Source organism: Leuciscus leuciscus (genome assembly GCF_965113295.1).
Source record: "Leuciscus leuciscus genome assembly, chromosome: 13".
Lineage (NCBI taxonomy): Eukaryota > Metazoa > Chordata > Actinopteri > Cypriniformes > Leuciscidae > Leuciscus > Leuciscus leuciscus.
The window spans coordinates 2153653-2176403 of NC_138737.1; the positions used below are offsets into that span (position 1 = coordinate 2153653).

At 37.9% G+C, this 22751-nt stretch overlaps 1 protein-coding gene and 1 long non-coding RNA gene across 3 annotated transcripts; one reads left to right on the top strand and one right to left on the bottom strand.

The window, feature by feature from the left end:
* Nucleotides 1-428: 428 nt before the first annotated feature.
* On the bottom strand, nucleotides 429-21267 carry plat (plasminogen activator, tissue). 2 transcript variants are annotated; one of them, XM_082188864.1, is made up of 15 exons: nucleotides 21111-21267; nucleotides 15722-15805; nucleotides 15569-15608; nucleotides 14368-14499; nucleotides 13806-13916; nucleotides 12047-12221; nucleotides 11765-11856; nucleotides 10576-10750; nucleotides 8150-8235; nucleotides 7015-7077; nucleotides 6049-6256; nucleotides 5228-5364; nucleotides 4248-4388; nucleotides 2805-2953; nucleotides 429-1593 (listed from the first exon to the last, which is right to left on the bottom strand). In XM_082188864.1, the coding sequence occupies exons 2-15, from the start codon at nucleotides 15779-15781 to the stop codon at nucleotides 1432-1434; spliced, it is 1731 nt and encodes a 576-aa protein (XP_082044990.1). In that variant the 5' UTR covers nucleotides 15782-15805; nucleotides 21111-21267; the 3' UTR covers nucleotides 429-1431. The 2 variants fall into 2 exon arrangements, with proteins under 2 accessions (XP_082044990.1, XP_082044989.1); XM_082188863.1 differs by having other exon boundaries at nucleotides 14368-14502.
* LOC309513200 lies at nucleotides 8424-10168 on the top strand. Its single transcript, XR_014211363.1, has 3 exons — nucleotides 8424-8772; nucleotides 8807-9856; nucleotides 10088-10168. It is a non-coding gene; the product is annotated as an uncharacterized lncRNA (long non-coding RNA).
* Nucleotides 21268-22751: the final 1484 nt, after the last annotated feature.

Genomic DNA, 22751 nt, shown 5'->3' on the forward strand with positions numbered 1-22751 from the left:
ACGTTGCGCACCGTTTTGAACTTGAACATGCCCCAGGTTTTCTCAGGAGGTCTCCCATCCAGGCACTAACCAGACTCAGCCCTGCTTAGCTTCAGTGGGCAACCAGTCTTGGGCTACAGGGTGACATGGCTGCTGAGTCTGACACAGCCATTTTATGGTGTTTGCATATAAATGTGTCTTTTTGCAGTGTGTGGACACAACCACCATACACTGAAACGAAATCCATTCACTCCCTTTTTTATCCTCAAAAAGCCTAAACACTCTCAATGATCTAGTTTAATAAAATTTTCTGAGATATATGATGTCATATTGCTCATGCCCCGCCCACGACCACTGACTGACTGTCCCGTATTAGCATAAATCGTGAAAGCATTAATGTATGAAAGTCCTTACATATTAGCCCCTTTAAAGAAGGAAACACAAGGATGTGAGGTTTTTGCTGTATGACTCCGGAAATGACTTTTATTTTGTAACTGTTTCACAGTTATTCCTGAAATGACTAACGTTATTCAGTATGACTAATTAATCTTTCAAATTCAAACAATTATAGTGTGAATTCACAAAACACTTAAAAAAAATTAAATTAAATAATCTAAAATTTTAAATGAATAATTGTTACACAGAAGTCAAAGAACTGTTCCAATTTCATTTTTTTTATAAAAAGTGAAAATGAAATGAAAAATAATGTACAAGCATTTACTGTATAAAACAAAAAAAACAATAATTTAGCACTAGCTGCTCATCATGTCTATAAAAGTTTATAAAATAGTTAAATATTAACTTAATACGCGTCCCAGCATCTGTGATCATATTAGATCTGGTTTGATAAAGAAATTTTTCATTCAAACATCCAGTTAACAAGGACCTGAAGTCGTATTAAATACAGTCAAATGAACTTATGTGGACTCTGACCCTGAAACAAACATCTCTCTGACCCAGCAGAAGTTTAGTGTTAAAAATCTGTACAATTATTATGATCTAACATCATTATAAGAGCAGAAGCATCACGTAACATTCAAAAGTGCCATCACTTTATCTTCACTATATAAAAGCAGAGCAAAAGTGCCTCTAAATCTATTATTTTAAAATATGAAGTACTTTTAATGGATCCCGTGCATCACAGCACCCACAAGTCTTTATCATGTATTTCTCATGTCATCCTTTTGCAGAAGTTTCGGTTTGGAAGCTCAAATTTAAGGCCACATTGTTTGGTGTCTTTGGATTCAGATTTCTTGTCCCGTGTGCAACATGATCTAGAACGATCGACTCGCAGCATCAGTGTCACATTCCCACGTCCTCCTCAAACTCAACAGGTCAAATGTAGAGTCCAGTAGATGTGAAGGTCAGCGAATGTGGAGACGTTTTCCCCATCACCTTATTTCCCGTACCCAACAGTCTCTGTATTCTGTGCTAATGATGTTCACCTGTGTCTCAGTTCCCTCTCGTCTTGCTGGAGATCCAGTTTAAGTATTTTGTGACACGTGTGTAAACGCCGGGTGTGTCTTTCTTCCCGCAACCGTCGCCCCAGCTGATCAAACCCATCAGAGTCATTCTGCCGTTCTTCGGACACACGAGAGGACCTCCGGAATCTCCCTAAAGAAACACCAGGAGAAACTGATCAATCAACATGCACAAACATTTCACACACTGAGGAGGAAAATTAGCCTTTGGCTAAATCCGGTACAATTACATACGATCCCTTTATTAAAAAAATAAAAATCCCTGTTGAGGATGACTAGTAGGGGTGTGCATGTGCAATACTGACAAAAAAACACATCTCTATATTTTCATGGATTTTATCGATATTTTGCTGAGTGTGTTTATTGTGTTGGTACTTTGCCAGGTTTATGACTGCCGTTGACAGCCGACTCCCAAAGCTTTTGATATTCTTCATATTCTATGTGGTGGTCAGTTCGCAGCAGTGACACTAATGATCTTTTCCAATAAGTTTAAATTGATTTGTACCTTTTATGGGCATTTTTACCTATATAAAGCCATTTTAAATGAATGCATCAATATCAAATGTATGCATAATTAAAGCCATTTTAACCTAATTAAATCTAAGGATCATCTTCTGTGCCAAATTATTATATTTAATGGATAAATTCAATTATAACAATAAGACACAATAGGGCTGTTACCAATCAAATGAGATCAGTATCAACAAAATTCATCTTTGCAATGCAGAGGAAACACTGAAGTGGCATTTAGATGCATTTACACAGACTGTTACAAATGCATGCATTGCATAGTGTTTTGATGTTTTAAACATAAAACATTGAATATTGTTATTTGAAATGACTAAAAAAAATTAAACATACCGCAGTATTTAAAATGAAATTAAAAGCACCAGTAGGTGGCAGCAAGTGACTTAGTGAGTGAGCCATTGAGATTTCATTTAAATGGCTGATTCATTATTATGTCTTAATGAGTGACTCATTGAATCATTCATTCATTCAGTGATGAAACACTTTGTGTTGCTCAGAGATGCAAAACAGTCCTGTGGTTTTGTCTGGAACTATTTTCATTGGTGAAATAGAGCAAAAACAGGCAATATTGTGTCTAAAATGTAAGTCACTTAATATTAACTTCTTGTTTATTGAACTGTTGTATAAAATCAAAATCACATTTGTACTCATGCTGATATTTGGAGAAAGAAATGCGCACTACTCTAACCTACTAGACTACATCACGTATTGTAAGTGTGTGTTTTTGTAAAGTGAGGGACGTAACTCGATAATGTCAGATCGTCGACCCTGTACTGCACACCCGTAATGACCAGCATGTGCTGAGTGTGGCGTTACCTTGCAGGCGTCGTCCAGGCCGCGCGTGTCTCCGGCACACAGCATGTTCGAGGTGACCAGACGACCGGCCAGCTTCTCCGGGACACACTGATCCTGCGGCCACAACCGCACCATACCACGCTTAATTCTCTCAGAGTAAAACGGAGAAACTGAGAGGGACAACCACAGAAGGATAGAGGACAATTATTATACAATACCTCAGTGTTATTTGGACCATCAAAAAGCATCTAAAGTGTTGTTTTCCAGTTAAAATATCTAAAAATCCTTCAAGCAAGATAAATTGACTTGAGAAGCAGCACTAGATACAGTATTAAGACTATATGTGACGTGATAATGTGACAAAATCCGAAACGAGTCGTTTTCTGAGCTTGCTCTCAATAGCAGTTTTAGGACTGACAAGGAAGTTGTGAAACTTAAAGGATATTTTTTATAGTACAATGATCTCTTATTTATCAAAAGATCAAGGAAAATTTTTTTTCTTAATTCATGACGCCTTTAATGTATTAACTAACATTAACTAATAATGAACAATACATTTGTGACCATATTTATCAATCTTTGTTAACGTTAGTTTAAGAAAATACATTCATGTCAGCTCAGGTCCATTAATATTAACAGATACAGTCAGTAGTGGCCAAAAGTGACGTCCGGAGGGGATATTTGTTCTTAATGACTCTTCAAGTTAGATTAAACCATCAAAATATAAGAACAAATATTTTATATATTTTAAATATTTTAAATGTGAGGGAAAAACAAAACATTAAACTTGGTTAAAGTTTTTATCTGACAAAATTACTTGGCAAAAAAGGCAAACTAAGCTACAGTTTTTATATTACTATGCAAAAAAATGCATAGAAAAACAAAAAGCTCTGAGGAAAAAGCATACATTGACTACCACAATCCGTTATTAATATTTCATTGGTTCTCTCGTTTTTGCATGTGTTCATCATTTCTTTGTATGATAGCCTGGCAAAAAATTATGTCCCACAATGTGTCATGATTAATTGCATTATTACCACAAATAAAACAATCCACTACGAAATATGATAACACAATCAAATAAAAATAAAAAAAGTATAATATTTGAATAAAGGATGAATATTTCCTAGGCCGGACATCACTTTTGGCCACTACTGTACTCTTTTTTTTTATTTTAATAGTATATTGAAATTAACATTAACTAGGATTAATGCTAATATTTTTCATTGATAGTTCTAATGTAGTAAATCTGCCAGTGAATTAAGACAAAATATACTTGTATTAAAGACACAATCTATGACCACAAGTAGTAATATTGTGTGCAGTGTTGCTTCTCAACTAAATTTATCTCGTTTGAGGGATTTTTAGCTGGACAAGAAGTCAAAATAGACCCTTTAAAATGCATTATTAAGAAGTTATTTCATGCAGTGAGATTATGTAACTCTGGCTGGTAATGAATCTTACACTCTTCCTCTTTCCCGTATCCAGAGATCTCGCACTCCGTCCAATCCGGTAAAACCAAGTTCGGTTCTGGTAAACATGCCGGCAGAACTTCAGGAGAGTGGATCGCACAGATGCCGGACTCGCTCTTCAACTTCAGCAGAGCTAAAGACACAAAGTCAAAACCACTTACAACTGAAATTAACTGTTTAAAACCATATAAATACGGAAATGATAATACATTTTCATGATATGATAGTATGTTCTACCGTTTCTTATATTCTACTGTTGCAAAGCATGTCAGGGAAATAAAAAAAAATATTACCAAAACATTTTACAATTAGACAATAGATTAAAAAAGTCTAAATTATATTATATAAATGAATATTTATTTTAGTTTTTTACTTTCTATTCATTAAAGAATCCTGAAAAATAAAATGTATCACGATTTCCACAAACATATGAACTGTTTTCGACATTCATAATCATCATAAATGTTTCTTGAGCATCAAATCATCATATTAGAATGATTTCTGAAGGATCATGTGACACTGAAGACTGGAGTAATGATGCTGAAAATTCAGCTTTGATCACAGGATATAAATTACACTTTACTGTATATTCACATAGAAAACAGTTATTTAAAATTGCAATAATATTTCACAATATTACTGTCTTTCCTGTATTTTTTACTAAATAAATGCAGCCTTGGTGAGCAGAAGAGACTCTTTCAGCAATGTTTTAAAAATCTTACCGAACGGTAGTGTATTAAAGAAAACAAAAAAATATATAAAATCATAAAATAAGTTAAATATACGGTATATAAAAATATAATAAATTGATGGAAACCCTAAAAGCACTTGATGGGTCTGAAACTCATGAGGTTTATTAAATCAGTCTAAAAACTGTTGAAATTTCCCCCGTCACAGCGACACCAGCTGACTATGGGCTGATGATGATCTTAATAATCATTAGGAGAATGAGAATGTTTGTGTAAGTCTCACCGATATCATTGTCATACGTCTCGTCGTCGTACTGCTCGTGGATCCAGTATTTCTCCACATCGAAGATCTGCTCGCTGCTGGAGTTCTGGAGCCTGAAGGTTCGACCCAGAACCACCCGAAGACGCTTCTCCTCAAACCTGAACACAGACGACACAAGTCAAGCTATAACACCCGAAACTACACAATGCAAAAAAAAATGTTTTACTTGTTTTCAGTTAAAATATTCAAATGTCTTTAAAGCGAAATACAATCAAATTTAAAGGTGCAATGTGTAATATTTCTGAGGATCTATTGACAGAAATGCAATATAAGATCCATAACTATGTTTTCAGTGGTGTATAAAGACCTTACTTAATGAACCGTTATGTTTTTATTACCTTAGTCATTTATTTCTACATAACCGCGGGCACTTCGCAAATCTCACCACTAGATGCCGCTAAAAATCACACACTGCACCTTTAAGGCTTTTAAAGACCTTTTTTTAAGAAAGGGGGAGAGATCTCTCTACACACTATCTCACTATATACACTATCTCACTATGTATGTGTAAGAGTGTGTAGTCATGCCTTCATTTGCTAGGCTGTTTTTATATATGTATGTTTTTGATTATAACTGCGAAGCACTTTGGGGCGACAACGTTGCTATTAAATGTGCTATATAAATAAATAAAAGTTGAAAATCACTCGACAGCAGTAAAACAGAACCACACACACACACACACACACACACACACACACGATATACAGGTTGAGTGGACACACACACCGCGCGCACACACACACCTCTGCTGGAAGCAGTGACACACACACACACACACACACCTCTGCTGGAAGCAGTGAGCAGCGGAGAGGATCCAGCAGGAGTCGATGAGGACGCCTCCACACAGAAAGTTGTAGGCCTGAGCGCGTGGAAGATACACCGTGATGGCGGCCTGCCACGGCTGCTCTCGGATATCACTGGCCTGACCTCCACGAATCCTGAACATGGGCAGAGCGTTTGAAGGAGCTTCGAGGCGCTGACCGCAGGAACCTGAGCGGGAAAGTGTGGGAAAACTCTTAGGCCACATAAACACACACTGCGGCAAAATCCAGCTGTCCCGTCCTGAACACTCATAGATCAGTCATTTACTGGAGTCAGTTCCTGTACAACTGCTTATAATGCCATGTTTAAACGTGTCTCTCTTCTGTGTGCGCATTTGTGTTGCCAGATCTCACTAAAGAAAAAACAATAAATTCAAATGCTACAATTTTCTGTCATAATCATTTGTTAACAAACAAGTATTCATTACTTCAATGAGCTTATTGTTTCTGCCTTAAATTATTAAATTGTTTAAATGCATTTTTTTCATAAATTATTGATTGGTTTAATACATTTTTAGCTAACTGTGATTTGTATATGTATACATTTCTAAAATGCATAACTTAGACAGTTACCTCTGATCACACATCACTCTATATTGTAACGTGGACTCGTGCATTTCTGTAAAGCTGCTTTGAAATGAGGTGTATTACGACGCTGTGCAAATAAATGTGAATTAAATTAAATTGAAGAAGCCCCAAAATGCTTAAAATAAGTGGACATGGCAACATTTCAAGAGAACGCTCTGAAGAAGCCTTACAAACATCAAACTCAGGAGCGAGACGTGTTCTGTACACACACACAATGACTGTTTTCACGTGAGACGGTAAAATACCACCCAGAACACCCTAGTGTCACTTTAGCATGAGCAAAAAGCACTTGTTTTCTTTATAAAACTGTATTAGTTCAGTTATCTTTCATCATCTCACCTTGATTGTTGGTGGTTGCAGGGGCTCGTGGTCCCAGTGTGGTGATTGACGGAGTTTTCCTCGCTGTGAAGGAACACAAACATGGTTCACAACAACTTAAAAATTAAGACAGAAATATATTGCTGTTATAAATTGCAATTGTCCTGTAAAATAAAATGTAAAAAATCATGATTATAATACATTTTATGTACATTAATAATATTTATGAGCTTTAAACGCTTAAAAACCTCAAGCTTCAAACTTCTGTCCACAAAAATATTCAAAATTATACAAATGCAAACCCTGAAATACTCTAAAGGTTCGTTCACACCAAGAATGATCACAATAACTGTGATGATAAATATATAGTTATAAAAATCGCTCTATATATAAAAGAATAGCAGTCTGAACCACAGCTATGATGACACCGGCACACTAAAACCATATATGTGACCCTGGACCACAAATGGGTCACATGGGTCAATTTTTTTAAATTGAGATTTATACATGAATGAATAATCTTTACATTGATGTATGGTTTGTTATAATAGGACAATATTTGGTTGAGATACAACTATTGAACATCTGGAATCTGAGGGTGCAAAAAAATCGAAACATTGAGAAAATCTCCTTTAAAGTTGTTCATTAATGTTCACGATTGTGCAGCATTCACTCACAAAAATATATTTTTTATATATTTACGGTAGGAAACGTACAAAATATCTTCATGGAACATGATCTTTACTTAATATCCTCATGATTTTGGGCATAAAAGAAAAATTTATAATTTTGCCCCATACAATATATTGTTGGCTATTGCCACAAATATCCCCGTGCGATTCGAGACTGGTGACGTGATCCAGGCTCACATAATTGGAATCACTTTCAGAATAATTTCTTCCAGCTGATGAATTATTAAAACATCGACAGCCAATTAGAATCCATCCTGATTTAATGAGCTTGAGTATTTAAAGCGACAGATGACAAAACTGCAGCGCGCTTAGCATAAACAGAACGATGTCGTCCGCTAGTGTGGACGCTAATATAGCTGTCGTCATTCTTGTGTGAACGGGCCTTAAGACTGAACACTGAACCGCATCTGTTAGTCATGTGCTGTAGATCAGTGTCTAATGTACAGGTGTCACTGCAGACTTACGGCACTTGGGGACGTCACAGAGCTCCCAGGTCAACTTAGAGCCTTTATACACGTGACACCAGGGGCCGAGGTCACCGTCCGGGTTCCTGTGTGTGAGAACAGCCAGACAGTTACAGTAGAGTTAGAGTTAGAGTAGAGTTAAAGTAGAGTTAAAGTAGAGTTAGAGTAGAGTTAGAGTTGAGTAGAGTTAGAGTAGAGTTAGAGTAGAGTTAGAGTAGAGTTAAAGTAGAGTTAGAGTAGAGTTAGAGTAGAGTACAGTTAGAGTAGAGTAGAGTAAAAGTAGAGTTAGAGTAGAGTTAGAGTTAGAGTAGAGTTAGAGTGGAGTTAGAGTTAAAGTAGAGTTAGAGTAGAGTTAGAGTAGAGTTAAAGTAGAGTTAGAGTAGAGTTAGAGTGGAGTTAGAGTTAGAGAAGAGTTAAAGTAGAGTTAGAGTAGAGTTAGAGTGAGAGTTAGAGTAGAGTTAGAGTAGAGTAAAAGTAGAGTTAGAGGAGAGTTAGAGTTAGAGAAGAGTTAAAGTAGAGTTAGAGTAGAGTTAGAGTAGAGTAGAGTTAAAGTAGAGTTAGAGTAGAGTAGAGTTAGAGTGAGAGTTAGAGTAGAGTTAGAGTAGAGATAGAGTAGAGTTAGAGTAGAGTAGAGTTAGAGTGAGAGTTAGAGTAGAGTTAGAGTTAAAGTAGAGTTAGAGTAGAGTTAGAGTTAGAGATCTGTGCAGATCTGATTTCTTTTGCTTTGGGAAATGATGAGGCAGTGTTTTTACCACACTTAAAGGTTGTAAAGAGTTGTTGTTGGGCATTGAAACCCTTCAAACACGGTTAAACCAATGCAACTCTCGCAAATAAAATACTGTGATTACTTCATGATACAGTAATAGTAGTTTAAAATATAATACTATGGTTCTAAATGACTCCTATGTCAGTGTATTTACGATACTCCGAGGTACAGGAATAAAGAAAACCATAGAATTAGCATGGTACAACTCTAATAAAACTAAAACAGCAGTAGGATAAAATGCAACCAATGTTCAATAAATAATTACATTTATTACTAAGAATAGTAATCATAATAAACAATTCATCCAAGAAGTATAGGAACGATTAGCCTAATCAACAATAAAACTTTTTTCGGCATTTTTATTGTCGAATATCGATTTGATCTTGCGGGACTGAACTGAATGATGAGTTACAAAGGATTTCTTATGATTATCACATCATTAAATTTGGTGTTTTTATGCAAAAATGTGTGTGTAACAATATTTTCATTATAGGTAGGTTATATCTACATTACTTGCTGCTTGAACTTACTGTTTTTTTTTGTTATTTAAAGAGGTTTATTAGATGCAAAAAAAGTGTAAAAAAAAAATTAAAGTTTTAACAAAAATTGTGTGATTTTTGTTATTTAAAGAAGTTTATTAGATGCAAAAAAGTAATAAAAAAATTATAATAAAAGTTTTAACAAGAATGTTGTGTTATTTACATTTTTGTTATTAAAAGAGGTTTATTAGATGTAAAAAAAAAAAAAAGTTAAAAAAAAAAGTCATTTAACAAAAATTGTGTGAAAGTTTTAGGAAATTACAAACAATCCTGTCATGTGTAATACATGCAACATGAAATTGGTGTTGAATGGAGCATAATGTGCATGTTACGTTTATGAAGAAAAGAATGCCGGCGTGAGAAAGGCTTCAGGTGTGTGTTGTGCAGGTGTGTGTTGTGCAGGTGTGTGTTGTGCAGGTGTGTGTTGTGCAGGTGTGTGTGTTGTGCAGGTGTGTGTGTTGTGCAGGTGTGTGTTGTGCAGGTGTGTGTTGTGCAGGTGTGTGTTGTGCAGGTGTGTGTTGTGCAGGTGTGTGTTGTGCAGGTGTGTGTGTGTGCAGGTGTGTGTTGTGCAGGTGTGTGTTGTGCAGGTGTGTGTTGTGCAGGTGTGTGTTGTGCAGGTGTGTGTGTGTGCAGGTGTGTGTGTGCAGGTGTGTGTTGTGCAGGTGTGTGTTGTGCAGGTGTGTGTGTGCAGGTGTGTGTTGTGCAGGTGTGTGTGTGTGCAGGTGTGTGTTGTGCAGGTGTGTGTGTGTGCAGGTGTGTGTGTGTGTGCAGGTGTGTGTTGTGCAGGTGTGTGTGTGTGTGTGCAGGTGTGTGTGTGTGCAGGTGTGTGTTGTGCAGGTGTGTGTGTGTGCAGGTGTGTGTTGTGCAGGTGTGTGTGTGTGCAGGTGTGTGTGTGCAGGTGTGTGTTGTGCAGGTGTGTGTGTTGTGCAGGTGTGTGTGTGTGCAGGTGTGTGTGTGCAGGTGTGTGTGTGTGCAGGTGTGTGTTGTGCAGGTGTGTGTGTGTGTGTGTGCAGGTGTGTGTGTGTGCAGGTGTGTGTTGTGCAGGTGTGTGTGTGTGCAGGTGTGTGTTGTGCAGGTGTGTGTGTGTGCAGGTGTGTGTGTGCAGCTGGAACTCCTCGTACCTGCAGAAGCTGTGGCTGCCGATGCCCGTCTCTCTGGCGTCGGATCTCCACGCGTTGTAGATCTTATGAGACACTGCGGGCGAATCCCACGGCAGACACTTCAGACCGCTGCGTGTGACGGCTTTCGTCCCTCTGTAGGACCGTCCTGATCCCCGAGCGCACTCCAGATACGGGTCTGACGCCAAAACAAGAACAGTCACATTTATGTATACAGCGCTTTTTACAATACAGATTCAGTTTCAAAGCAGCTTTACAGAGATAACTGGAAAATAATGCAGCAAAGTTTGTGTCTAGAAGAAAATAGCGTCACAGTCCAGCTTAAGTTCAGTGATGGTTCATTTTTGTTGTAAAAAAGTTATTAATTTAGTTCATTTATTTATACAGCCGCTCTGGAGAAAACAGTGATGTCATCGTCCAGCTCAGTGTCAGTGCAGGCAGATCAAAAATATTGTTGAATATTACATTTAAATAACACAGCACACAACTATATGGGTATGGAAGTTTGTGTGACTGAGTGTGTGTGTGTGTGTGTGTGTGTGTGCGTGTGTGTGTGTGTGTGTGCGTGCGTGCGTGTGTGTGTGTGTGTGTGTGTGTGTGTGCGCGTGCGTGCGTGTGTGCGGCGTGTGTGTGTGACTGTGGTTGTGCGTGCGTGTGCGTGTGTGTGAGTGTCTGTGTGTGTGTGCGTGTGTGTGTGTGTGACTGTGGTTGTGCGTGCGTGTGCGTGTGTGTGCGTGTGAGTGTGTGCGTGTGCGCGAGTGCGTGCATGCGTGCGTGACTGTGTGTGTGTGTGTGTATGTGTGTGTGCGTGTGTGACTGTGTGTGTGTGTGTGCGTGTGCGTGCGTGTGTGCGTGTGTGTGTGTGTGTGTGTGTGTGTGTGTGTGTGTGTGTGTGTGCGTGCGTGTGTGACTGTGACTGTGTGTGTGTGTGTGTGTGTGTGACTGTGTGTTTGTGTGTGTGTGTGTGTGTGTGCGCATGTGCGTGCGTGTGTGACTGTGACTGTGCGTGCGTGCATGTGTGTGCGTGCATGTGTGTGTGTGTGTGTGTGTGTGTGTGTGTGTGTGTGTGTGTGTGTGTGTGTGTGTGTGTGTGTGAGACTGTGTGTGTGTGTGTGTGTGCGCATGTGCGTGCGTGTGTGACTGTGACTGTGTGCGTGCGTGCATGTGTGTGTGTGTGTGTGTGTGTGTGTACCTATGATGCAGTTCGGAACGGAGCAGAACTCCCATGAGATCTGAGCCTTTTTATAAACATAACACCAGGGTTTAGTGTCTCCGTCTGGATTCCTGAGGAAGAAAACACAACCCAAACACTGTTATTACTCACCAGAACACAATGCTGCTAAATGCAATACGTCACTGATTTTAGTTTTGGACTTAAAAGCATGGTGACATCTATTTGCGAACTGCACAGAAGAGCAATAAGATCAAGTACAGTAATGTTTGACACTGATGAGTGAATGAAGAGCATGTGTACCTGCAGTGGTTGTGGTTTCCCAGTCCCAGTGTGTTTGCCTCCACTCTCCTGGCTGTGAACTTCTTTCCTCGGAGTGAGCTGGAGTTCCAGTTAATACACTCCAGTCCTGACGTGCTGATGCTCCAGGTGCCGCGGTAACCTGACCCCTGACCCCTCGAACATCGCTCACCTGTGTCTGAACACATGCAGAGCTTCAGCTACAGTAAAAGCGTCTGGTCAAACTACTTTGAAACTGTTTCTGTCAAGTTAACAAGACCTTAATAAAAGATGAGTGTTTAGTTACACTGCGCTAGGTACCTTTATGTTTACATGCACTCATTTTATTTAGTGATTTAGAAATTTAATTTGGATCGAACTCAGTCAGATCCACTGAGGTGTTTCGTTTCACTCTGACTGAACCATCAATTCGACGTAAACTTAAACGTATGTAGATGTGGCTAGGCTAGTGCAAACGTTAAACAGAACGAGCTAACTCTATTGATTTATAGAAATATCTCTTCATAAGACTAGCACATACTTTTTCATGAACAAGATCAAAATGTGTTTATTGATGGATTTACACATAAATTAATTCAGCTTATATATTCCATATATACAGTCCAAAGAGAATCTCAATCGTTTAGTTACACTATTAGTTATAATTTTACTACAAACTAACAAAACTAGTAACATTACGTTACACTAGGTATATTAATTGTACTAGAAACTAATAATACTAAAAATAGTATGTTATACTAGTATAATATTATAATAATATAATAATTAATATATATATATATAATAATTATAATATAATATATGTACTATTAACTAACAATATTTAAAAAATACTAATTTATACTAGTTATACTGATTGTACTAGCAACTTATAATACTAAAAATAATAGTCATTTGTACTAGTTATACTATTTGTACTAGCAACTAACATTACTAAAAGGTTATACTAGTAATAATAATTTTACAACTCACAATACAAAAAATACTAATTTATACTAGTTATACTAATTGTTCTAGCAGATAATAATACTAAAAATAGTAATTTATACTAGTTACACTAATTTTACTAGAAAAATAGTAATTTATAGGCTACTAGTTATACTAATTGTACTAGCAACTTATTATACTAAAAATAATAGTAATTTGTACTATTTATACTAGTTATACTATTTGTACTAGCAACTAACCATACTAAAAGGTTATACTAGTTATAATAATTTTACAACTCACAATACAAAAAATAGTAAGTTATACTAGTTATACTAATTGTTCTAGCAGATAATAATACTAAAAATAGTAATTTATACTAGTTACACTAATTTTACAAGAAAAATTGTAAGTTATACTAGTTAAAATAATTTGACTAGTAACTAACAATACAAAAAAAATATTAATACTACTTTTACTAACAACTTACAATACTAGAAAGATATACTAGTTAGTTATAATAATAATAATAATAGCAACTAACAATGCTAAAAATAGTAAGTTATACTAGTTATAATAATTGTACTTATATAAATGATGCCACAAACATCAGTATTAATAGTAAATATGTATTTTGCTACAAGATCAAATGCTGATGATGTGTTTTATTATGTGGTATACAATAAGGTTGTACAGTGTTGTCTGATGGATCTGTTTTTAACACCAGTGTTAAAGATGCATTTCTGTCCAATAAATCTGAACAGACAATAAAGTCAAACAAACAAACAAACATACAAACAAACAAACAAACAAACAAACAAACAAACAGACTTACTGATCTGACACTGTGTTCCTGTGAAGCCGGGCGGACACTGGCAGATGAAGTCACTGGAGTAAACGGCTTCTTTACACGTCCCTCCATTATAACACTTCGACACGAAACACGCTGAGAAACAGAATAATAAATATATCTATGTGTACTTTCATATCCTGTGGAATATTTCTGACTTCAGTGATATCTGCTGCTCTGTGTGACATTTCTACAGTAAAATGCTATTTTAAGTGAGCTACGTCTGTTTTTGGTCTTTCCAAAGTATTCCTAATGAATTGGGTGTAAAGTGGTTTTTGCATTATGATTACATCATTTTATATTTAGAAATAGAACAAATTTTAAAACATACGGACCAATAAATTATGGTCAAGTCGTAATACTAATAATACCGTGCCATAATTCAGAATGACACATGTTTTTAATTCCAGGGATTTTTCCGTGATTTCAGAACACAGGATGAGAAGATCTTCTGGATCTGCTTGAGCGAGTGACTCACGCTGTGTGTGTGTGTGTGTGTGTGTGTGTGTGTGTATGTGTGTGTGTGTGTGTATGTGTGAACACTCACTGGTCACTGGGATCTCGTGACACCGGACTCTTCCTCGTACGGCGCAGCGACAGAACTCGACTCTCTGGCCTTTCCATCTCAGCCACGACACACCAACATCTCTGACCGCGGCCGAATCAGCATCCACACAAGCTTCTGACACACACACACACACACACACACACACACACACACACACACACACACACACACACACACACACACACACACACACACACACACACACACACACACACACACACAATGAAACGGAAACAGACACATAATGATTGTGGTCAGGCATAGATGCAAATTAAATGACTCATGCTTTCTACTTCACATTAGAAACACAGACTGGGGAAGGAAAGAGAGGACAAAGGTGAGTCTGTGTCGCTTCACTGTGTTTGTTCTAAACACTGAACTTCTGCTTTTGAATATGTGACAGTGTTTTCTCTGATTACATTCCGCCCCCTAGTGGACAACACGGACAACAACACACTGAGGACATGTTTGGAACAGCAGACTAACATACGAATGCAGAATGGTGCATCAATTTCTTGTATTGTCAATGTAAGAGTCCAGCTCTCTGTAAAGTCTCCTCCAGAACATCACAGACACTTTCAGTGAATCTAGGAGACGATTCAAGTGAGAAAATGATTCTTCATGCTTCTCACAAACATTCTTTCACAATCTGAGTCTGATCAATTTTGACATTGTCATCCAGGAATATGACCATCATGTTTCGTCATACATGAGTGTTTAAGAAATGCAAAGTTACACACTCCATCAATGAGGGTTACAGTAGAAGTTGCCAAACATATAACACAGAAACACAGTAATCACTGCAATAACGACCCAATCTTGCCTATATAAATCCAAACAGCAAATTGTTTTTAATTTATTTATTTTTTGGCCAGGCAAAGAACCAACTCAGTAGAGTATGCATGTTCGGACGCAGCCAGGAGAGAGAATTGGAAGTTGAAAGGGATTGAATAAATAAATAAATATGATAAAAAAGGAAAGTGATTTATTTATTTATATTTATTGGCGTGTGATACCAGCAGAAGTGTTGGCCGTGTGAGTTCACCACTGCTGTAGGACATGCATACAGGGAATCAGCACGCTAAACACACTATATACTGCACACACTATATGAGTAGTATATGTTTGTGTGTTAGTTTGAATGAAGCCAGAGAGGTTGAGAGGTCCGAATAAAACTCACCTCTGTAAGTGCGTGTTCCTCTCTTCTGCCTGTGAAGCTCCTGTCAGAGATACAGAACGATGATCAGTACAGATATCACACACACACACACACACACACACACACACACACACACACACACACACACACACACACACACACACACACACTTACAGTGGGATCTGCAGCACTGCACAGAGGTAGAAGCAGCAGCAGGTTCAGTAATAATTTCATCTTTTCCTGAAGGTCTGTAAACTCCTGCAAGAAAGGAAAGAAAAGAAAGGATTGTTAAACACACGCATGATGTTTTTGCTCTTACAAAGTTTAATGGAAATTTCAGTTGTGCTTCATTTAAATATTCTCTGATAATTATCTTAGTTGATGTACAGTAAGAGTACAGAGCTTAGCTATAACATTAATGTGGACACTGATGAGAAACAAATGAGGTAACTAACACTAAAACCTTAAAACACTTGAAATAAACATTATCTGAAAGAAAATATAAAAAACGTAAACTTATTTTATTTCAGCTAGTTGTTTTAAACTGAAATTAAATACAATGAATATAAGACATTAAAAATGGCAAATTACAATTTCTAAAACTTTAACTTTGATCTTTCAGGTGTAATTAAAGGATTACAAATGTAAAAAAAAAAAAATACTAAATTCAAAATATGAGTAAAAAGTGTATTTCCAGCGACACTAAACAGACACAAATGTATTATGGCTTCGGTGGAAATGCAATGAAATCTGTCTCCATTTATAAACACAGTTCTGCGGTGACGCGTGGGCATTGAGTCTAAAACAGAACGAGTTTAATGTCATTATGATCTGTGTTTTTCCTTTTGTCTGACAATGTGAATGTCCTGTAGAACTACTATAGAGACTTTAACATTTACCACAAAACAGAGAAAACACACACACACACACACACACACACACACACACACACACACACACACACACACACACACACACACACACACACACACACACACACACACACACACACACACACACACAGAGATACATACACCATACACACACACACACACACACACACACACACACACACACACACACACACACACACACACACACACACACACGCACACACACACACACACACACACACACACACACACACACACGCACACACATGCACGCATGCACGCACACACACGTTTTTGTGTGCATGTGAGTGTGTTTGTAGTTTCTGTGTGTGTGCGTGTGCGTGTGCGTGCGCGTGCGCGTGCGTGTGCGTGTGTGTGTGTGTGTGCGTGTGTGTGTGTGTGATGAAGCTGGACAGGAAGTTTACAGGTCTCTTCCTGTTGCTGCAGTGTCTTGTAAACACAGATGGTGATATTTGTGTGAGACTTCAGAAAACGAGAGCATTTCTGAGAAACAATGTCTGTGAAAATCACAATGAATCTAAAAAAAAACTGAAATACTTGATAACAATACATATTTAGATTTTTTTTTTTTTTTTAAACATTCACAGGGAAGTCAATGCAATAAAGTCTCTGACTAAATTCTTTGATAATATTCAAACATTTCAAGGGCAAAATCTCAAAACAGTGTCTAGAATACAAATGAATGAGTTTAACCAGCATTCCTCAGGGCAACATTCATCATTTTTTGTTTTACAATAATAAATAATTCAGTGCTGACTGATTACAGTGGGAAAATCCCTGAAGTGTGAATAACAGGAACACACCTGTAGATCTCTATACTATATCACAGCTGTTTCTCCTAAACCACACAGAGACTGAAGCTCAGTGTCTCACATGCGTCTCTTCGAGAGTTTCAGGAGAGAAACTACGTCTCAAATCATGCTCAGATATCTCAGTATTATCACTGACTCTGTTTATTTCTCAGAAGAAGAAAAAAAAAAAAACATTTGCAACAAATTTGGCATTAAATGCAAGCACAAAAACACATGCATACGTCACCCTGGATCACGTCTCCAGTCTCGAGTCGCACGGGGAAATTAGTGGCAATATCCAACAATACATCGTATGGGTCACAATTATCGATTTTTCTTTTATGCCAAAAATCATGAGGATATTAAATAAAGATCATGTTCCATGAAGATATTTAGTAAATTTCCTACCACAAATATATAAAACATGTATGTGTGTGAGTGAATGCTGCACAATCGCCATCATAAATGAACAACTTTAAAGGAGATTTTCTCATGCTACCTCAGATTCCAGATGTTCAATAGTTGTATCTCAGCCAAATATTGTCCTATCATAACAAAACCATACATCAAAGAAAAGTTTATTTATTCAGCTTTCAAATGATGTATAAATCTCAATTTAAAAAAATGACCCCATGTGACTGGTTTAGTGGTCCAGGGTCTCATATAAAGTCAGTTCTCCTGCAGAATAATGCAGCGTTTAGTGAACACGGCTTACATGTTCAGTCCGGGCCTGAGACGTTCAGCCACCATGTTGTGCAGGAAACATATGGACCCAGCTGACATGAGAGAACACACACACACACACACACACACACACACACACACACACACACACACACACACACACACACACACACACACACACACACACACACACACACACACACACACACACACACACACACACACACACACACACACAAGACAGAAGCCCCATTCACAACACACAAACAGACTCAGAAACGACACGAGCGGATCTGTGTGACCTGACGTGAGCCGGTTTCTCTGGTTTTCTTTCTCAACGGCTCTTCCTTCCGTTCTCCTGTCTGGGCTTCTTCATTACTTGACCTCATTCAGAATGTGCAACGTCTCGTAGTGAGTCAGGATGAACTCTGTCTTTCTGAGTCACACACATATAAAACCACAGCCCGGCCTTTTTAGTCTAGTTCCCAGTCGAGATACGTTCATCTGAGTGCTAACACTGCACAACATATAGAGATTAATCTTCAATATAAGCAGCGTTTGTCTTGTTTTCACAGCATTTTAGCATAAAACTCTCTACATTTAGACAACATGTGCACCGAAACATGTGTCACTATCTTACAACTGAACAAAGCAAATCACACTGTTCTTAGAAGATGGGAAACCATGCAACATTTAATATGCACCTACATTTGTGTGTGTGTGTGTGTGTGTGTGTTTGTTTTTATGTGCATGTGAGTGTGTTTGTAGTTTCTCTCTCTCTCTCTCTCTGTGTGTGTGTGTGTTTTTCTGTGCGTGTGAGTGTGTTTGTAGTTTCTGTGTGTGTGTGTGTTTGTTTTTATGTGCATGTGAGTGTGTTTGTAGTTTCTCTCTCTCTCTCTCTCTCTCTCTCTCTGTGTGTGTGTGTGTGTGTGTTTTTCTGTGCGTGTGAGTGTGTTTGTAGTTTCTCTTCTGTGAGTGTGAGTGTGTGTGTGTGTGTGTGTGTGTGTGTGTGTGTGTGTGTGTGTGTGTGTGAGTGTGTGTGGGTTTGTTTTCATGTGCATGTGAGTGTGTTTGTAGATTCTCTTCTCAGTGTGTGTGTGTGTGTGTGTGTGTGTGTGTGTGTGTGTGTGTGTGTGTGTGTGTGTGTGTGTGTGTGTGTGTGTGTGTGTGAGTGCGTTTGTAGTTTCTGTGTGTGAGTGTGTGTGGGTTTGTTTTTCTGTGCATGTGAGTGTGTTTGTAGTTTCTCTTCTGTGTGTGTGTGTGTGTGTGTGTGTGTGTGTGTGTGTGTGTGTGTGTGTGTGTGTGTGTGTGTGTGTGTGTGTGTGTGTGTGTGTGTGTGTGTGTGTGTGTGTGTGTGTGTGTGCGTGAAACCCAATCTCCGGCCCCAAATGCAGAACAGAGCGCTATTGTCCTGCAGACAGAAGACACGCGGGAGGGAAGAATGGAGGAATAGATTACAGCAAACGTGATGAGTGAGTCGAAAAGCTTGTAAAGGAGTGAAGCTGAGTCACCGCATGCAGAGAGAAAGAAAAAGACACACACAGTGTTCACATTACGAGAGTGTACATATATCTATCCGCCCTGCATCTGTCCATCTGCAAGCGCTCGATAAACACCAGGGCTGAGGATAAGAGAAGCTGCCTGCCATTTAAAGCAGAAAACAACTCTTACTAGCAGCATTTTAACATCAGCTCCACCAAACCGGACGAGTTATGAGCAGCCTTTAAAGAATCTGACTTAAACCAACAAGGTCCTGCCAACACAGCAGTGTCTGTACTGCATTAGAGCATGGTTTAAATGTGCTGACTAGCAGACTGCAAACACACACGCATTACCCTGATCTTAATAAAAGCCACAGGCCACTAGTTTGGCCAGTCTAGGTTAGTTTGGCAACTTAAGACCAGTTGTAAAGTCTCGGTATTTCTCACACAAATGACGTTAGACAAGCCGCGCTGTATGTTCACGGCACAAGCATGTTGTTTGGTAATCCTGCAGATAAGAGCAGCTTTACACACAGCAGAATGTTAATAAGGGGAATATTGAATTCCTGAGCGTCAACGTCACACGAGCCAGAAGGACTTTATTATACAGCCGACATGAATTATAGCCTTATTACTGTAAACACTGGATGAACGACTGCAGAGTAACAGCACAGTTTCACACAGATCTGAACACTGTCTGATTTATTAGAGAGAAGCACACACCAATGTTTTTATAATGTGCAAATACAAAGTGCTACTTGTGGTTTTATTCAAGCCAAACCGGATCAACCTGATCAACCGCACTGCAAATATTTACACTGTATAACAATTAACTGACATATCCTTACAATAACATCCTTTTATACTAGATCTATATAATATTCTGTAAAAGATTTTACTTGTATTTTATACAACATGTCAAATATGTCATACAAAAATTACTGAATCAAACTCACTACAACTGAAGCAGTTTTAAGGAAACAACTGCACATGTTCATGTTTACTGTATTAGTATATATATATATATATATATATATATATATATATATTTCAAACACTATACAAGTTTGTAGTCTATATAAGTAACAAGGATATAAGTAACTATTTATGTGTCTCAAATCCCAGTTTGTACCACAGAAAGTCAAAACTCACATTATTTTTATGATACTATTATGTCTACATAATGTTTTCTATAATATATGTTCTAAATCTTGCTTATATTATGGCTATGTATTATATATATGCACTGTCAAATGATAAAACATAATACACATTTTTAAATAAATGCAAAAATGTCAAAATGATTATCATATATGACTCAACCTGACTAAAGGTATAAAGTATAATGTATACAATAATTAATCAATTTTAAGAGTCACATCAAAATATAAATAACCTAAGAAAACAATTGCACATTTTAATGATGACAGTGTACTGTAAGGCTATATATTATCTTAAAACACGATGCAATTTTGTAGTCTAGCTAGTCTATAACATGTAATAAACGCATAACTATAGTGTCTGAAATCCCAAATCCTACGAAAGCATTTCGGGCACCATCGGTGCGTTCCTGCATCAGCTGTGCTTATATGATGTATATAAGATCTGTGTGTTTCGAGGGACAGCCTCTGCATTCTGCAAACGAAACCTGTTCAGGCAATACATAAATAAAGCGTGTGTGTTCACGTCTTACCTCCAGAAACAAGTGCGCTTTACGCTTCCTCTCCAATGCGCGCAAATGCGTCTTAATCCAAAGTGTCTCTGATAAAGTGTCCGTCTGGGTCTCCTCTGGGTCTCTGGATCTGAGCTGGTGAATCTCAGGATATTTATTCAGGAGGTGATGATGCTGATGCGGGGCGGGGAGAGGAGCAGTCCCACACACACGCGCGCGCGCACACACACACACACACACACACACACACACACACCGGCGGAACAAGTCCGGTAAGCGCGTTAGATGAGTTAGTGAGTAATGACACATATCAGTGATGTAATGCTGACCCCAAGAAGTATGTGTACACTTACAAAACGTATGCATTAGACAAAATCCAAGAAACTTTCAGGTATATTGTAAGATAGCAAAAACACTTTACAATCATAATATCAGACAAAAAAGTTTGAAAAAAAAAGTTTGAAGTGATAAAACAATATAGTGTTAAAGACAAAAACGTTTAGAATGTTGATAGTTAATGTGCGGAACAACTTCATACATAATACAAATATTATAGCAAAAGAAATATGTGAGCTTAAGGGGAAGGATGTTTCTGGAGACAATAAAATATTCTTGATTCCTGTTTCCACAGCTGTGTGCGTCTGTCAGTCTGTTCATTAAAGACTGCTTTACTCAGAAGAAAATCAAGAGACAACAAATTAGAAGACTAAATCACCTCGGGCGCCTGTGCTGTTAACCACTAACACTGGTGTATATTTAGCTTATTCCACTATAATGTGGGTGTATATTAAGTGTGTTTTTGAGGGAAAAATATGTGTGACGTCTCAACTTCCATCATGGAACCAGGAGGGTTTTAAAAAACACGGGTCTGGGTTTCCTCGGGTGTGGAGATGTCAAGAACTGAGGACGTAAACGTTTCAGTTTAAAAGAGGCTCGTGTTAACTAGCGACGACGGCTTGATCGCTATTATTAACAGAGTGGCAGCGCGACTGTGTGATATTGCTTTCACAGTTAAAAAAACTAAGAGTTAATAATGAGTAACTAACATTTTGGCACAATATTGCCGGCTTCTTGGTTGTTTTTGCTCCACAAACGAAAATAGATCCAAACAAAACCACTGCAGAACCTGATCCGTGTTTCTTGATGCTGTTGCTGAACGAATCGGTTCAGTGAATAATTCAATGACTCACTCATTTGTGTCGTTCCAACATAAAAACATTGTCTGCATCCAAAATCGCATACTTCCATATTATATAGTAGGCGAAAAACAGTATGTTACAGTATGTCAGAATTCACAGTACACATAAAACAGGCAAAAAGTACCTGTATGACCTACTTCTTCCAGTGAGATTGACACTTTACTATCCCATGAGGCCACGGGAGAGGATTTGTGAATGGCAGTGAAGTGACACTGAAGGTCACATGATAATGACAATATGGCGGATGTAGTACATATGGAATACATTCATACTAAACGCATTCATACCATATAGAATATACTTTTTTAGTGTTCGTGAAGTAATTACTTATTCAAAATAAGTACCTACACAAGAGAGTATGCGATTTGGGATACAGACCCTGTTGTTGAGCGAATCGACTGTGTGGATGATTCAATGACTCACTCACTTGTTTCGTTCCTGCATAAAAACATTTGCTGAATTC

Excerpts from the sequence above, each read along its gene's own strand:
- plat (XM_082188863.1), bottom strand. The coding sequence starts at position 15,781 with ATGAAATTATTACTGAACCTGCTGCTGCTTCTACCTCTGTGCAGTGCT. Across the intron at positions 10,751-11,764 it reads CGTTCCGAACTGCATCATAG|ACCCGTATCTGGAGTGCGCT; the intron begins GTACACACACAC and ends TTTTGGCGTCAG. Across the intron at positions 4,389-5,227 it reads GACGTATGACAATGATATCG|CTCTGCTGAAGTTGAAGAGC; the intron begins GTGAGACTTACA and ends TTGTGTCTTTAG.